This window comes from Camelina sativa, chromosome 18, assembly GCF_030686135.1.
Source record: "Camelina sativa cultivar CO46 ecotype springtype chromosome 18, ASM3068613v1".
NCBI classification, from domain to species: domain Eukaryota; kingdom Viridiplantae; phylum Streptophyta; class Magnoliopsida; order Brassicales; family Brassicaceae; genus Camelina; species Camelina sativa.
This window is the reverse complement of record NC_141897.1, coordinates 21234603-21252181: the sequence shown is the minus strand read 5'-3', so window position 1 is coordinate 21252181 and position 17579 is coordinate 21234603. Positions and strand designations below refer to the sequence as shown.

General features: G+C 37.4%; 2 protein-coding genes, 1 long non-coding RNA gene and 2 pseudogenes across 4 annotated transcripts; 4 read left to right on the top strand and 1 right to left on the bottom strand.

The window, feature by feature from the left end:
- Positions 1-1384: 1384 nt before the first annotated feature.
- On the top strand, positions 1385-2586 carry LOC104763640 (uncharacterized; annotated as a pseudogene).
- A 721-nt stretch (positions 2587-3307) lies between these two features.
- LOC104762423 (uncharacterized) lies at positions 3308-5135 on the top strand. Its single transcript, XR_763490.3, has 2 exons — positions 3308-3638; positions 4864-5135. It is a non-coding gene; the product is annotated as an uncharacterized LOC104762423 (long non-coding RNA).
- A 286-nt stretch (positions 5136-5421) lies between these two features.
- Positions 5422-5913, top strand: LOC147923117 (uncharacterized). The gene has a single exon (XM_087497916.1). It carries the CDS (start codon positions 5422-5424, stop codon positions 5911-5913), a length of 492 nt encoding a protein of 163 aa, XP_087354042.1.
- Positions 5914-5958: 45 nt separating this feature from the next.
- LOC104762422 (uncharacterized) lies at positions 5959-12124 on the top strand. Its single transcript, XM_087498726.1, has 4 exons — positions 5959-6620; positions 6802-7176; positions 7274-11525; positions 11647-12124. The coding sequence occupies exons 2-3, from the start codon at positions 7132-7134 to the stop codon at positions 11483-11485; spliced, it is 4257 nt and encodes a 1418-aa protein (XP_087354852.1). The 5' UTR covers positions 5959-6620; positions 6802-7131; the 3' UTR covers positions 11486-11525; positions 11647-12124.
- Positions 12125-15130: 3006 nt separating this feature from the next.
- LOC104762421 (rac-like GTP-binding protein ARAC10) lies at positions 15131-17382 on the bottom strand (annotated as a pseudogene). Its single transcript, XR_015588684.1, has 8 exons — positions 17152-17382; positions 16608-16695; positions 16251-16360; positions 16065-16128; positions 15907-15971; positions 15747-15812; positions 15536-15648; positions 15131-15437 (listed from the first exon to the last, which is right to left on the bottom strand). The product of XR_015588684.1 is annotated as a rac-like GTP-binding protein ARAC10 (transcript).
- Between the last annotated feature and the right edge of the window lie 197 nt (positions 17383-17579).

Below are 17579 nucleotides of genomic sequence, written 5' to 3'. Positions count from 1 at the left end.
TGAGAATTTGATGAGTTGATGGTTCAATGATTTAGCTTTGATGTGTGTCTTCTTAATTATAGTGTTGAAATTTAGCTTTGATGTGTGTTTTACCGGTTGAATCAGCGAATCAAGTGACTGATTCTTGGCTAGGGCTACCAAATCCGGATGCTATCTGCAGAACCTGTGGCAGCAAAGATCGAAAAGTTTGCGAAGGTATAGTAAAGAATCTGGTTTTGGCGATACTTAATCCATATTTCCTCAAGGAGATTGCTGCATTGCTCAACAAAATCTGTCATGGCTGTAAATACATTCATAAAAAGCAGTTTCAGGTTCATGAGTCTTTCCAAATCCTTTTATTGTGTGTTTTGGAACTACATTATGCAAATGTCGCTTTTGTTTGTTGTTAAAGATTACTTGAAGTAAGATCATGAGATAGATTCTCTTTTCATTTTCTATTTTCCATTATTGTTGCTATGAGTCGGATCTTGAAATTTATGAAAGGCGGGTCTTCCTCCTGGTGGGCTTCCCTCGTGAGTCACATGGAAGTAGACAAGGTAGAGATATCAGTTTTCTTGCTCTTAACTTCTATAAGAAACTAAACTTCTGTTATAGTGATCTTTTTCTTGCAGCTTGCTTTCACATGATCGACTGATACGGGAAAAGTTATAAGAAATAGCTTGAGCTTTGCACACTTTGCCCTCTTCTTTAACCAGTTTCTGTTATCTTAAGCTGTTTTTTTTGTTTTTGCAGGTGAATGTGTGTTTGATAGACCTGTTAACTAGTCTTTGTTTTTTGCTGTCTTGGAGATGACCTCACCAAGTTAGTTTCAGACCCATACACAAGTAAGTTTCTCTCATACGCATTATGTTTTGCTGCCTTTCAATTGTGTGTATTCGGAAGAAAAATAAGAAGACAAGAGGAAGAATACAATAAGGCAATAAGACAAGAACAGGACAATGACATGGTGTGATATTCAGAACCACATATTGGGGGTTGAGCGTGACATTTCAATTTTATGATTCATGTGCATTTGTACCTTTGTATAGTAGAAATTGCATGTGATATATAATTTGATAGGATCACCACAAGTTTGGCAAACAATGTAAGCCACATGCTTCGCAAACAATAAACACCACAAGCATGAGACATATTTTCTTATATAAACACTTCGATAGGAATACCAAGTTATCTCAAACATCTTCTTTCACATAAACATTTCTATTTTATTTCTTCCACGAAAGTCTCAAGTCCACAAACATTTTCCTTTTCTTATTTATTCTAAGATGGCATCTTCTTCTCGTCCTAGTTTTTCAAAAATGATGGATGAATATTTTGATAATACTTTTGATAATGCTTTCGATCAAGCTTTGGATAGTCAAGTTAATCAGCATGGTGATCTTGAAGAAGCAACCAATCCAAAGAAAAAAGAATCCACATTGAAAGAAAACGTGAAGAAGAGCATATCCGGTTATGGAACGATTATTTTAGTGAAGATCCCGTATATTCTCGTCAATTTTTTCGACGCTGTTATAGAATGAACATGGGATTGTTCATGCGTATTGTTGAACGACTCTCCACTGCCTTTCCATTCTTTCAACAAAGGCGAGATGCTACCGGAAGGTTCGGTCTCTCGACACTACAAAAGATTACAGCAGCAATTGGTATAATGGCATATGGATGTCCAGCTGATGCGGTTGACGAATACCTCCGGCTTGCTCCAAGCACGACGCTTTCATGCTTGGAACATTTTGTTGAAGGAATCAATGATTTATTTGGAGATGAGTATCTAAAGAGACCCACACCGGAAGATTTGCAACGACTACTTGATATTGGAGAGTTTCGGGGATTTCCTGGGATGATAGGAAGCATCGACTGTATGCATTGGGAGTGGAAGAATTTCCCGACCGCATAGAAAGGTCAATATACACGTGGGTCTGGAAAGCCAACAATTGTTTTAGAGGCTGTAGCTTCACAAGATCTCTGGATATGACATGCGTTTTTCGGACCTCCAGGTACATTAAACGATATCAATGTTCTTGATCACTCACCTGTTTTGATGATATATTACACGGTCAAGCTACTAAAGTGAAATATAGTGTCAACGGCCACGAGTATCATATGGCTTACTATCTCACAGATGGTATTTATCCAGAATGGGCTACTTTTGTCAAATCTATTCCACTTCCACAAGATCAAAAAGCATCCTTATTTGCTTTACATCAAAAATTTGTATGTAAAGATGTCGAGCGTGCTTTTGGAGTATTGCAAGCTCGATTTGCCATAGTCAGATACCCTGCTCTTTTTTGGGATAAGGCAAAAATTGGAAAGATAATGAGAGCGTGTATCATACTGCACAATATGATAGTAGAAGACGAACGAGATGGATACTCAGGATACACCGAGTTTAATGTGTTAGAATTCTCACAAGAACAATCTGACAGAACTTCACAAGTGGATGCCACATATTTTGTGGAACCTTCAAACTTCGCCGATATGATGATCACTCGAAATGATATTCGTGATAGAAAAAGACATCAACGATTGAAAGCTGATTTGGTTGAGAATATATGGCAAAATTTCGGCACAAATCAAGATTATAATTAATCGTTTTTGTTATTTTTTTAATATACTTTTAATTCATGTAACTTTAAATTTTATGAAATGCAATAATTTATGTTTTAAAAATTGCTTATAAATTTTAACCAACCAAATTGTACTTGTCATATTTTAATTTATAAATTATTTGTTTTTAAAATTTAAGAACCCAAAATTAGAATCTTATCATTAGAACTTACCATTTTACAGTTTTTTTAAAATGTTTCTAACTTCATTATTTCTAATTATTATAATTAAAAACCTGTTTAAAATCCTTTTTTAACACTTCACCATTCAACTTGCTCTAAGGAATGACAAATTTTGATGAGGGAAAGAAGAAAGAAAAAGTCGGCTCATGGTTGGTTTAGATCTACGAGCCCTGCCTCTTCCTGTCTTTCTCGTTTCCCCATACCCAATCAAAAAGTTTGTGTTGTTGTTGTAACTCCGATCTCACCAGCTCAAAAATAAATAAGTAATCATGTATGTATGTAGTTGTTGTTTCTAAATTATGACGTGATGTATAAGTGTCGCTTTGTTTATCTTTCAACTTTGTCCGCTTATATATTTTTTTTCCTTTTACAATCCTTTATGAAAAAATATCCTTTATCAGCCTATCATAAAGCTGCTGCTTTCACGTCAAAGAAAAAAACAAAGTTGCTTTTTCAAAAAGAGCCAAAAAAACAGAAAGAGGTACACTTAGTTTGGGTCGGTGTTAGGCCCAACTATGCTCTAACCGCCTCTCCGACCCATTGGAATTTGCACGATTTATTATGTTCAGACGAAACTCTGCGTTTTGGTATTTTGACCCCTCAACCCCATCGTCACTTATTGGTCATTGCCTTTGGGACACTCACCGGTTCTAGAGTGGTTCTGACACGAGCCGCTATGTTCAGACGAAACTCTGCGTTTTGGTATTTTGACCCCTCAACCCCATCGTCACTCATTGGTCACCCACTCACCGGTTCCAGAGTGGTTCTGACACGAGCCGTTTCTCATCGGAATTTTCTTCCACTGAGCTCGTCCCTTTCATCGTTTCTCGGGTTAATCGCTCCGTACTCTAGGTATCTCTTAATCCGTCACTCGCCATGAATCTGATAAATGGATTATGAACGAAAAAATTCAAGAACAAACTAAATTTGATTAACACTTGATTGATTGTTTTGTTTTTTTTCCATATTGTTGTGTGTTGTTGATCTAAGAACTTTCACCGTATCGCTGACTTCATCTGTCGTCAGTATAATTGATTCTTGATCTAGCAGGGTGGTTCATGTTTTTGTTCTGTCTGAATTTTATCCCACAGTTTGCTCATGATTCTTGTGTGTAGGATAGGATTTGCACTAACAATAAAGTTGTTGGACATTACAGCAGAACCTAGTTGTGTGATTTTACTTCCGATCTAAAACATGTAAAAAATAGTTTGTTTACCCAAAAATAGAAACCAATGGAAAACAAGGAGTGATGAATCAGTTCAAAGACTATTAAGCAATCTCTTAAAATGGAGAAAAAATAACTAGCTTACTATGTAAAACACCTTCACTTACTCAACCTCCAGATCAGATCATTTTGTAACTTAGATTAGCAAGTTAATTATTTACTCTTTGTTTGCATCAATTACAATTCATTACATTTATGGTTCCAAGCATTGAAGAAAACATATGGGAACACTCTTATTAGCGTCAAATTAATGCAATTAATATATTATCATGGCTCAGGCATTGGAGAGAAAACTTGTTTGTGTTCTGGTGATTGTAGCTCTCTCTGTTCGTGATGATGTTTTTAAGTACGGGTCTATCACTCGTGCGATGTTGCTAGGCACTTTGAGTAACTCATTGCATATGAAAAATAGAATATGTTACTCACTCATGCATCATGTGACAAGGCTTGTAACTTGTAAGCATCTGTATGTGGCAAGAGCCATACGGTCACAAGAGTTTCCATTAACATAAATTGTGTAAAAGCGGGGTGTCGGAAATCGAAACATAATAAGTTACATCATGAAACCATATCTATGGTATATCTTATGCAACGTGTCTATGCTTTTTAAGAAACAAATCAATAAATGGAGACATAGATAGATACGTTGTGTGTGTTTCAGTTTCTTGTCTTATCTTTCTTATCGACCTTTCGGATAGGATTAATTAGGAGGAGTATGGATCTGTTTAGCTAGCTGTAAAGCCAGTTTAGCTCTGATAAAAAGTGTAAAACCAGTTTAAAAACTAAACAATGTTTAGCTCTGATAAAAAGTGGTAATCTCATCTCTCTCTCTTTTTTTTTTTTCCTTGTCAGGTTAAAGCTGGAAAGTGGAACCTTTGGAACTGGTTTCTCAAAATCTTGAAATGATTCTGCAACCTTGTAAGACAATGTGTCATTGTTTTTTCCCTGTGACTAAAAAACTAGTGTAACTAATAATATATGAGAGTCTCTTCTTATGTAAAAAGTTTAATGTCTATGTCAAGAGAGACAAAGTTTGGTCAGTTGTACTTTGAAGACAGTGATTTGACACTGGACAATGTAACGACAAGAGAGATCACATATATAAATGACTTATAAATTGTTTATGTAGGGCAGGCACATTCGTTCGACCGGATTGAACCGGGGTCAATTCAGAATTGTGTATTCATTCACTACTAAAACCCAAAAACAGAGTTTTTGTTGTTGCTGTTGTTGGTAATGCTGTAATAATGTTGTTTCCTAATTCTGTTCCGATTTTAAAAAAACGAGATTTTCTATTTTAAATGAACTGAATAAATAATTAATCAACTTAAAAACCAAACTGAAATAATATAATACGCCTAGAATCACTGAAATTAGCACAACAAAATAGAGAAAGAGAGAGAGAGTCAAATGAGTCAAAAGTGGACACCTTCGGAGTGGGTCAAATGTAACACAGATGCTTCCTGGACTGCAGACGGACAAAGTTGTGGCATTGGTTGGATACTTCGTAACGATCAAGGTCACATGATCTGGTCAGGAGCTCGAGCATTACCAAGGGTGAAGACTGTCCTTGAGGCTGAACTGGAAGCTATGAGATGGGCGGTATCGATGATCAGCAACCTCCGATACACGAAGGTAATCTTCGAGTCTGATGCCAAATCTCTCATAGACATTCTGAAGACACACGAAGAATGGCCAAGTATCTCCCCAGGTCTACAAGACATTCGGGGAAGAGTGCATCATTTTGAGGAGATTAATTTTGTGTACACTCCGAGAGAGGCGAATAGAGCGGCTGATAGGATAGCGCGAGAATCTATTTCTTTTATGTCTTATGATCCCAGACTCTATTCTATTGTGCCCAACTGGTTAAGAACCAATGTTGATTTGGACATTGTTATGTAACTCTTGGTTAATAAATAGTAGAGGTTGAGCAAAAAAAAAAAAGAAGAGCTATTAACAGGGGAAGCTAGGCTAAAAAAAAACCTAAACCACAACAATCTCTCTCTTTGTTCTCTCCATGTCACACCTGAAACAAACAAATTTTTATTACAAAAATAAAATAAAAAAGCTGCCCGATCTGCCCGACTCCTTCCAAAGAAGTTTCCCCTTTTGCCCCGTTTCTCTCTCTTTTAATTTTTTTTTTTGGGGATTATTTTGATAAAAACATCTCTTCCAGAAGATCGATTTGTGTTTTTTTTTTTTTTTTTTTTTTTTGGGGTCTTTTACGGATTTTTCGGTCTTCTCGTTTGTGGGATCTTCGCGGTTTGGTTGGATCTCTCTGAGGCGCTATTCATACAAACAAAACAAAAAACCCTAAAGAGGATTTCTTCTTCGAATTCGTAAGCGGAATTAGGGTTTCTCAATTGATGATGATGGTGAAGGAAGAATTGTGAAGAGTTGGTGTGTTAATTTTTAAATGTTGTTGTTCGAAAGAGAAGAAGAAGATGAGAGAAGGCTATGCATGGGAGGCTTTGTGATGTTGTTGAGAGGAAGAATCATCGTCGTCGGCTTATGTTTAGAGCTCCTCCCCGTCTAATTTCTAGCGTCGACGCTTCTTCGTCTTGTTCTTCGTCTCTCTCTCTCTTTCCTCTTCCTCTTCCTTCTCTAAGGTAATTCCAATCATAAAGGCTGCTCCTTTCTTTTTTTTTTTTATGCCTTTTGTTGTTGTGCCCAATTCAATCGATGAGGGTTCAAATTTGTGGAATTGATTGTTTTTTTCGCTAATTGTTTTATTGATGAGTGTGTTGTGTGGCTGATGTGTGTTTTTGTATGTTGGGTGGGTATATGCAGGACGGACGGAGAATTAGTGTTGGTGACTGTGCACTCTTTAAGCCACCACAGGATTGCCCACCTTTCATTGGTTTGATTCGTTTGGTTATTCCTGAGAAAGAGGAAGGCAAGTTTAAGCTGCGTGTGAATTGGCTTTATAGACCCGCTGAATTGAAGCTTGGCAAAGGCATCCTTTTGGAGGCTCAGCCTAACGAAATCTTTTATTCTTTTCACGAGGATGAGATACCGGCTGCTTCCTTACTCCATCCTTGTAAAGTTACCTTTCTTCCTAAAGGCGTTGGATTGCCATCTCGAATCTCTTCCTTTGTTTGCTGGCGAGTTTATGATGTTATGAACGATTGCATTTGGTGGCTTACTGATCAAAATTATATAGATGTGAGAGATTTTACATTACTTCCTATTGTTCTCTTTCTGATTTCAATCTATTTTTTCCTTGGTATTATTAGCTGACACGTTTTTTCTCCTTTTGCAGGAACGGCAACAAGAAGTAGATAAGTTACTGTGTAAGACTCGTTCCGAGATGCATACGACACTCCAGGGTGGTCGTTCTCCTAGGATGAATAGTCCGAAAACAACGCAAGTGAAATCTGGTTCTGATGGCATGCAGAACAATAACTCCTTTTCTTCGCAAGGTAAGGGAAGGAAGAGAGAGCGTGCTGATCAGGGTTCCGAGTCTGTGAAAAGGGAACGTCCCAGTCGGGTTGATGATAGTGTTTCTGGTTTCTTAAGAACAGAAAGCAGTTTGAAATCTGAAATTGCTAAAATTACGGAAAAAGGTGGGCTAGTGGACTCTGAAGGGGTTGAGAGTTTGGTGCAGCTCATGCTGCCTGAGAGGAATGAGAAGAAGATAGACTTGGTTGGCCGATCAATTCTTGCAGGCGTTGTAGCGGCAACAGACAAGTTTGATTGCCTCAGTCGTTTTGTCCAGCTCAGGGGATTGCCTGTTTTTGATGAGTGGCTACAGGAAATTCATAAAGGGAAAACTGGGGATGCGAGCAGTCCCAAAGACAATGATAGATCAGTGGACGATTTTCTCTTGATCTTACTTCGTGCTCTTGATAAGCTACCTGTGAATCTCAATGCTCTCCAGACTTGTAACATTGGAAAGTCTGTTAATCATTTGCGATCACATAAGAATTCAGAAATTGGGAAAAAGGCAAGGAGCTTGGTTGATACATGGAAGAAACGTGTTGAGGCAGAAATGGATGCAAAGTCTGGATCCAATCAGGGTGCATCTTGGCCTGGAAGACCTCGTCATTCTGAAGCCTCTCATGGAGGTAGACATTCAGGTGTATCCGCTGATGCAACCAAGACTTCATCATCACATTTTCATCCGTCTAAGTCTGTGTCCGTCAAAATACCGTCAGAGAACAGCATGAAGTCTGCAACTACATCTCCAAGTTCAACTAGATCAGCCCCATCACCTGGAACAGGTGTAGCTGTTGTTAATGACGGGCAGCAAAGAAATACTGGGCTGAGCAGGAGTTTCTCATCACAAAGAACTGCACCTGAAAAAACTTGTGAAGTACCGATGGCCGAAGGTTGCAGTAACAAGTTGATCGTGAAGCTGCCTAAACGTGGCCGTAGTCCAGCACAGAGTGTTAGTGGAGGTTCCTTTGAGGATCCTGCAGTGGGTAATAGCAGAGCTCCGTCACCTGTTCCTTCAGAGAAGTATGATCAGTTTGACCGAAACATGAAAGAAATGAATGATACATATCGAGCTAATTTTAGCCCTGATACTAATACCGAGTCTTCGCAGAACAATGATCTTAAAAATCTATCAACAGTTTCAGATGAGATTGCTGGTTCCCCTTCTGTTAATGCTGGTGATGAGCATGGAAAGGCTGTTAATGATTCTGGTAAAGTAGCAGGAACTGCCAAACCCACTTCTCCCACGTTGGGAGATGACGCTAAAACTGGGAAAAGGCATTGTGGATCACATAGCTCAATGAATGCGTTGATTGAAAGTTGTGTCAGGGACTCCGAGACAAATGCATGTATGGCTGGTGCGGATGATGTTGGAATGAATCTTCTAGCTACTGTAGCTACTGATGAAATGTCCAAATCCCCTGTCGCATCACCCTCGGTATCCAGGGTTTCAGATTCCAAGATGAATGATAGCTCCATTGCAGAGAACCATACACCACGAATCACAAATTCTTTGGATGGCTTACCTCGCGATCAAGCTGAACCATTTGCCAAGAATCCCATGATTGATAATGAGCAGCATGTCAGTAGTAGTGGACCTAGTGGTGAGCAGTTCGCGGTTTTAGAGAATGTGAATGATTCTAAGCCAGGAGATCTTGATGAGAACTCCGACTCAGAAATCGAAGAATTGCAAAGGTTGGTGGATCAGTGCCTAGAGAGCAATGAAAATTCAGATGATGTTGTTGCTCCAAGTGCTTTGCCCACAACAGCCGTTGGAGAAAACATGTCTGATGATAGTGATAGTGGTGTAGTTAGTAACCTAAAGACTGATTTTACATCAGAGACAGAAAGAGTGGCAGATACAACGAAGAGGACAGGAAACTCTATTGTAAGTGCATGTAAAGCCATTGGGGGAAGTCAAAATGCAGATTATTTGGCTGCTGAGCAACCACACTCGAACGTTGTTGGTGATAGTAGGACAGAAGAGAAACCAAAGGTGATATTGAGTTCTGAGCTATCTTACAAAATGGGAGAAGGTGTATCAGATATTTCAGAGGTTGTCAAGGATATGGGTACTGCAAATGTTGATAGAAAAGTGTCTGATAATGATTGTGGGGTTGTTGACGACCAGAAGGCTGATATTACATCAGTGGCAAATCGCATTTCAGATACAGCTGAAATGGTGGAAACCTCTGAGCCAGCTGAATGTAAAGCTGTCGACTTATGTCCTAAAGTAGATTCTCTGGCTGTTGCCACTACTCCTTTGGATGTCGTAGGTGAGAACAAGAAAGAGCAGAAACCCCAGGTAGTGTTGAGTTCTGATATACCAGTCTCTTCTGGGTTCTCCAGGGGGATGACTGCATACGTTGATAGATTGGTAACTGAAAAAATCAATGATATGGGGGTTAATCATATTGACCAATCAGATATAAAGAAGAACAATCGTGTGACAGCTCGTCTGGACTCATCTGAAACTAACAGTGAAGTTGAGCATGAAGTGGCGTCTCAAAAGAGTATTGAAGTAGATAAACGGTGCAGTGCGGCGTTGGATCAGCAAGTAGTCTCACCTAAAATTGCAGAAGATAGTCGGAGACCAAATGGGTCTAGAATGAGTGGAGCTGATGGAGATGAAGCGGAGGAATGTACATCTGTTGCCAAAGATGTTCCTTCAGTTTCAGCAAGGTCAGAGATGGAAGTCAGAGTTGAATTTGACCTAAATGAAGGTTTCAATGGGGATGATACACGAAATGGGAATATAAATAGTTTCTCTGGATCTTTGTCTATGACGCCTATTCCTTTACAACCCAGTCGACTTCCTGCATCCATTACTGTTGCTGCTGCTGCAAAGGGTGCGTTTGTTCCTCGTGACGATTTATTGAGAAACAAAGCAACTGTTGGCTGGAGAGGATCTGCTGCCACTAGTGCCTTCAGGCCAGCTGAGCCAAGAAAAGTGCAGGAGGTGGTGCCACTAGGCTTGAATAATGTGTCTTCGACTGATGCCTCTACAACTGCTGGCAAGCAAACGAAGATGTTCTTAGACTTTGACCTAAATGTACCTGATGAGAGAGTTCTTGAAGATCTGGCTTCCCAAAGATCTACCAATCCCACAAATTCCTCTGGTGGGCTGGATCTTGATCTAAATAAACTTGATGATTCAACTGATATGAATAATTACACAATAAGCAGTGATCGTCAGGTAGACTCGTCTTTTAAGCAGGCTAACTTATCTTCTGGTGGTCGTAGAGATTTTGATTTAAACGATGGACCCGCTGTTGATGAGTTGAACGTGGAGTCATCTATTGCTTTTTCTCAACAGTCCCGAAGTAGCTTGACATCACAGCCAATGATCTCTGGAATAAGAATGAATAGTGATAATATGGCAGCTGGCTTCTCATCTTGGTTTCCTGCTGCTAACAATTATTCAGCAATGGGCATTCCTCAAGTCTTGCCTGATCGAGGTGATCAGCCTTTTCCAGTTATTACCAGCAATGGACCGCAGAGGATGGTGGGTCCAACATCCGGAGTTTCCTCATTTACACCGGAAATGTTTAGAGGCCCAGTTTTGCTATCTTCTCCGGCAGTTTCATTTCCGCCCACAGCGTATCAGTATCCCGGGTTTCCTTTTGGAACTAGTTTTCCTCTAGCCTCAACAAATTTTTCAGGTGCTTCAACACCATACATGGACTCTTCATCAAGTGGCAGGCTTTGTTTCCCTCCTGTCAACTCTCAAATATTGGGTCCAGGAGTTGCCATCCCGTCTAATTATCCAAGGCCTTATGTCGTAAACCTCCCAAATGGTAGTAGCAATGGTGGAGTGTCAGATAACAACAGTGCCCAGTGGTTTAGATCAGGTCTTGACTTAAATTCCGGGCCAGGAGGGCATGAAACTGATGGGAGAGATGAAGCAACACTAGTGCAAAGGCAATTACCTTTGAAAGATGATCAAGCAAGAATGTATCAAATGTCAGGTGGTTCTCTCAAGAGGAAGGAACCAGACGGTGGATGGGATGGATATAAGCAATCCTCATGGCAATAACAAACCTCAGAATCTCTTTGTAGGCTACCGCACTAAGCATGTAAGCGTCTTGAAATATATTTCTCACCTCCTTTCTTCTTTGACGTTTTAAAAAAGATATTATTTATTTCTCCAGCTCTCTCTGTCTGACTTGTGTTTCACATTCCTCTTTGTTTGGTTAGTTAATTTGGAGATAAAAGCAGATGCAACTGCCACAAAGTGTTCGTCTATCGGGCTGGTGAAGACGACATTGGATCGTTTTGTTCATATAATCTTGAGCACGGCTTTTTAGACAAAATCTGACCCCTACGTCTTACCATCATCATGTAGATACCTCCAACAGTTTCAGATTTTCACAGGCGTGGCGTGAAAAACTCTCAGTGAAACCAAGACCATCATCATCACTTTGTTTATTTGCTCTCTGTCCCCCATACAGAGAGATTAGAGAGTTTTGACAGGTGAACTTTTTTAAAAAACAACACACTTGTTGTGTCTCTCTTTGGCTCGTCTTCTCTAACATCTATATGTTTCCAGTCCAAAAAAAGGCAAGAAAAAGAGAGTTTAGCTTATGTAATTTTTTTTAAAACAGTTCTGCTGTAAAAAAAGGAAGTAAATGGTGATGCTCTTAAAAGCATAATGGGTATGAGGTTGAGAGATAAATCTTGCCATGGTTTGTATTATGAAGTCAGCATCTATCAATCCCTCGATTGTAGATTATTATAATAACTATTATTATTCTACTTTGTGCAAGTTATGGTTGAAGAAGTGATCCATATCTTTCTCTCTTGCATCGAAATCGCTAATATATTGCAGTAACAGGTCTAGAACCGTTAAACAATTTGGTGTCTAAAATATTGCAATATGAGGATCAAGTGATTTAATGTCCAAAAACTTTTTTTAGACGATCAAATTGGATAGATATTTTTTGTCATAAACATAATCAAATCTGAACCGAATTAAATTGTTTAAAAGCAAACCGAACCAACAAAATCTTTCTTAATTGAAATGTAATGAGGAAAGAGAGAAAAGCCTCCAAAAGAAAAAGAAACAAAAAAATCCAAGGTTTTCTTCATTGGAGAGTCTGAACTTCGCATCTTCATTTTAAGGACTTTGCTGTGGGAATCAATCTGCGCCTGTGCAGGATAAAAAAAAAATAGAGAGCTTGAATTTTAATTTTAAAGCTTTGAAATATTTAAAATAGATGTTACAGAAGAGAAAGGTACCTTTAGCTTGTTGTCTGTGCCCAACACAATAAGTTCATTCTCCAAATCACAGATACTGGTGTTGAATTCATGTGCCATGCTGTGTAGACTGAGAGATGCAAATGGTTGTGCATATTCCAACAAGGCTTTAGATCGATCAAGTAACATCTCAACATGTGTAAACATGTAGATGTCCAGCAGCAGATTATCCTTGATACTATGGAGATACTTGAGACTGTAACCATAGTGCCTATAAATCCCAAACATAGAATTCTAGACGTGAGTTGCATCATAAACAAACGATGTGATGCCATATGACATCTTATGGTTCCTTTTCAAATTCTAGATCAAAAAGTTCAAAGACTTTCCTAAAATGAGTCAATGCAAATGTTAGAAAGCCAATACACACATAAAAGGGGTTCCAAAATATCAGACATCTCAGGCAGAGAAATATCCTAAAATAGCATATGCACAATCGTATTTTAGGATATGCACTAAGTTCAGTAATAACTCCTAAGAGCATTTCCAATGGTATTCTATATCTTACTACAAACTCTATATTTAGAGTAAAAACATCTCCAATGGTACTCTATATTTGGAGTAACACTATTCATTTCTCTATTTTTAGAGTAGAGCTTTTTTCTTTACAAAACAAAGTAATCCCTCAATTGTTGTTATATCTTACCATTTTATACCTAAACAAAAGTTATGTAACAAAAATTTACACTGATATAATTTTATATTAAAAAGAAAACTATTGGATTGATTGAAAATTCAAAATACAACAATGGAGTATTTAATTTCGAAAATATGATGACATAACAAACGATAAATATAAAATATATAACTAGTGCCACAAGTTTAATTTTAATAATATTTTAATTTTATTGATTTTTTGTCAAAATAAAATAAGTAGACATAATTTGTAGATTTTGAAATTAAAGGGTTATCTTAGAAATAAAGAACAAAATAAAAATATATAATAAAACATAAAATACTTGTTTTAGAGTAAGAAATAGAGCAACCATTGAAGTAAAGCTCTACTCTATTTTTAGAGATCTCTATATTTAGAGTAAAATATAAAGGCAACCATTGGAAATGGTCTAATACTCTAAAAGTGTCATGAAATCTAATAAAAATAATAGTCTCTCATCAACCGAACACTCCAATATCGTGTGACAAATTAACTTAAATTCTTCTCTCCAAATCCCAAATAGCACCACTTCTTTCTTCATTCAATTACACAAGCTAACGGAACTTGTAGTGGAGGAGACACCTATCACAACAATTATACAAGTTAACGGAACTTGTAGTGAAATCAAACAAACAATTCAATTAAGACGACATATACATATGAAAAACTACAGTAAATATCAAAGAAAAAAGAAATAGATCGAAAGGGCGGATAAAATACCCTTTGTCACCAACTATGAAAACCTATAGATTCATGATTGTAGTATTCAAGAAAGCATAAAAATTATTTTGCTGGATGCACATTTTTTGTACTCTTGTAGCAGTAGTATTAGTAGAAATCTAGACAGCCAATTTAGTTTATCAATCTAGACAGCCAATTTAGTTTATCAATCTCTCATATATAAATCATGTTTGAACTATTTTAAAGAACTAATTAACACCTCCTCTTTGAAAACAATTTTTTTTTGTCATTTATGTCACGTTGAAGTCGGCCACAACAAGATTGGTTTTACTATATATATTTTCTTTACCACTTAGGGTTGTTTGGTATCATCCTAACAACATCAGCAAACCCAGAAAGTGCAGCTTCAGATTCAGTCATCATTTTTTCTATTAAGAAGGAAGGAAATCATCAAGATCTTTTGCTTTCAGCGTACGTGTCAGGAATGATTTCATTATTAATGCCGTCATCTGCGCCGTTCCCGTCCTCCTATACAACATAATCACACTCGAAATTGGAATCCATAACGATCAGCAAGTATTAAAATCAGGTGCGATTTTTTGTTTTTTTTGTTAATTTTCTTGGATATTGGGGACTTTAGTAAGTGTAAGAGGAAACCAAAAGGTTACTTGATTTAGTACGGTTTGTGCCTCTTTCTCTGTGGAGATCAAACCGAAGCTTGACGCTAAAGAAAGAATTAAATAAAACACCCTTCACTTATTGGGTATTCTAGAGCCCAATAGAGGTATCATCAAATATTATAGCCCAATAAGATCCCATGCTATGGTTGGTAAAAATGACCAACAACATATCACTCACTAGTAATGACGGCGAGCAGTTTGGAGGCTTTTTTTTTTTTTTTTTTTTTTTAAGCTAATGTGAATGATTCTAAGCCTGGAGATCATTTAATGAAAATATGTTTCACTCCTTTGACGGTTTTGTATATGATCTTCTGACTCACTCTTTTGCAGATTACTCTATTCTCTACTCATGCTACTAATGAGTGAACAAGTGGATCATATTTTCTAGTATCTTTTATTCATACTTGAGTTGCATCAAAATGGCTAATATATTGCAATAACACAGGTTTGAAACAAATAAACATTCTTGAGTTTATCATAATAAGCTCTCTACCTCCCTCTTCCCCACTCTGTCTCACTCTCTCTTTCTGAATTCAAGGTAACTATTGATTGATTAGAGGCTAATAATCTCTTACATGATTCAATCTATATATATATATATATATATAAGTCTCCCATTATATCACACAATCTAAAAAGTAGAGTTTAATATCATCAGACTTGAGTTGGGTTATCATCATTAATGCCGAGTCACTATCCTCCCACACAGAACGTTTCTGCACAAGAAAATAAAAAAAACAAAGGAAATCAGTATCCTCTGGGATTCTAAATGCAGAGTTTGTGACAAGATTTGGATAAATATTATATTACTCACGATAAACAGCCGTGACTCGTCTTTTGCTTCTTCTTCTTCTTCGTCTTCTCCTTTTGTTTAACCAGCGGTTTGATCACTTCCTTTATCGCGGAATCAAAAACTGCTTTCACATTCTGCAAAAATGAACTTTTGAGGCTCTGTTAATATGAAGAAAAGAACTGCCCAATAGTAAGTAATATTTGAAGGCCAATTCAACGAAAGGGATATGTACCTGCTGAGTTTTTGAGCTACATTCAATGTAATATGTCGCGCCAATTAGCTTACGCAGTTCCTCTCCCTATCACATAGTAAAGCTTAATTTAATACCATCAAGCCATAAAATGGAATCCACATGAAATCTACGGCAAAGAAAAAAGGCTATAAAACCAAACCTGTGCAGTAGTTACAGGGGATAGTCCAGGATGATCAGCCAAATAATGCTTATCTTCACGGAGATCTACACCGATGTTGTAAGAATCATTAACTATGTTATGTATCTAAACGTTTTAGAGGAATCTGTTGGTAAACTAAATGCTCATCGGTTTCTTACCTAATTTGGTACCGACAAGGACTAGGGGAACTCCTGGAGCAAAGTGTTGGAGTTCAGGGATCCACTGACTCAAAAACAACAGTCATACAACATCAGAAATGATTCAATTACTAGTGACATTCTAGCGTCTTTCGTTTTCAACATAAGAGAAAAGGAGGATGGATCCATTATTCCAATAATACAAACCTTTTTAAAAACATTCTCGTAGCTAGCTCGGCTGACTAATGAGAAAGACAAGACGAAAACATCTGCTCCTCTGTAACTTAATGGCCTTAATCTGTTATAGTCTTCTTGTCCTGCAAACAAAGGAAATATATGTAAACTCAAAAAATACAAATTCCCCCAAAACATGAAATGGATTTCGCCTATCCAACAACAATAAACCAAAATCAAAGAACTTGACCAATAATAACGTTCTAAACCACTAAAGGATCCAACAATCAACCAAATCGAAGAAGTTAACTAATAATGACGTTCCAAAAAGAATTCAAGATAGTTCTCAGAATTGGATATATGAATTGGGGAAAGAGTGCGTGCTCATACCAGCAGTGTCCCATAGGCCTAAATTCACAGTGGTGCCTTCAACTACAACATTTGCACTAAAGTTGTCAAAAACTGTTGGTATGTAGTCCTGTCAAAGACAATTCATCAAATCAATCCACAGTATCAAATCAACGAGAGGGTAACATATGTACTTAATATAATAATACCATGAAGAAAAAGTCTGACTAATCCAGAGGGGATATCAAGAGAAAGAAATAACATAAAGCTGGACTATAGTCTATACACAAAAGCTGCAACCCCCCCCCCCCCCCCCCCCCAGATGCGCCACAAATACGTCAAAAAGGGAAGTAAAAAAAAGTTCAAAATTCTCAAAAAAAAATTGATCTTTGTAACATGCACAATCCCTAGAAAAAGGAGCTAACTTTGAAATACCCAGATAGATTTTGAGTAAATTGAAGATACCCGGATGATAAAGATCGGAAATTTGAGCTAAATCTGAGAAACCCAGATGAGAGTCTTGATCAAAATCTTAGAGAGAAAGAAAAGGTTATTTTATAAGGACAAAAAAAAAAAAAAAACTTACAGTAGGGAATTTATTGGCTGGTGTAGCAGATGAGCATACAGGTTTTACCAACGGCACCATCACCAACAGTCACACATTTGATGAACTTTGAAGCACTTGAAGCCATTTTGATTGATTGATCTCAAACAAACATGAGAGAAAGCCAAAAACAACTAAAAGGAAGAAGAGAGAAGCTAAAAAAAAAAAAACAAATAGAGAGAGAGATAAATGAAGTGATTTACTTAAAAAGAGGAGTAAAAAATGAATTAAACTCCTCACAAAAGAAGAACATAGACGAAGGTAGGGTTTGTTTATTTGTTTGTTTGTTGCACAAATTTATTATGCCTTTTCTTATTTTACTTTATTTTCTCTGTTCCTTTTTCCAATTTTTTATTTTACTTTTCTTCTGGTTGATCTTTTCAATATTTCCAATAATAAAAAGAAATTTG

Bases quoted from the DNA above. Each gene is read 5' to 3' on its own strand.
- LOC147923117 (XM_087497916.1), top strand. From the start codon at position 5,422: ATGAGTCAAAAGTGGACACCTTCGGAGTGGGTCAAATGTAACACAGAT.
- LOC104762422 (XM_087498726.1), top strand. From the start codon at position 7,132: ATGAACGATTGCATTTGGTGGCTTACTGATCAAAATTATATAGAT. The intron at 7,177-7,273 runs GTGAGAGATTTT...CTCCTTTTGCAG, and splicing joins CTGATCAAAATTATATAGAT to GAACGGCAACAAGAAGTAGA.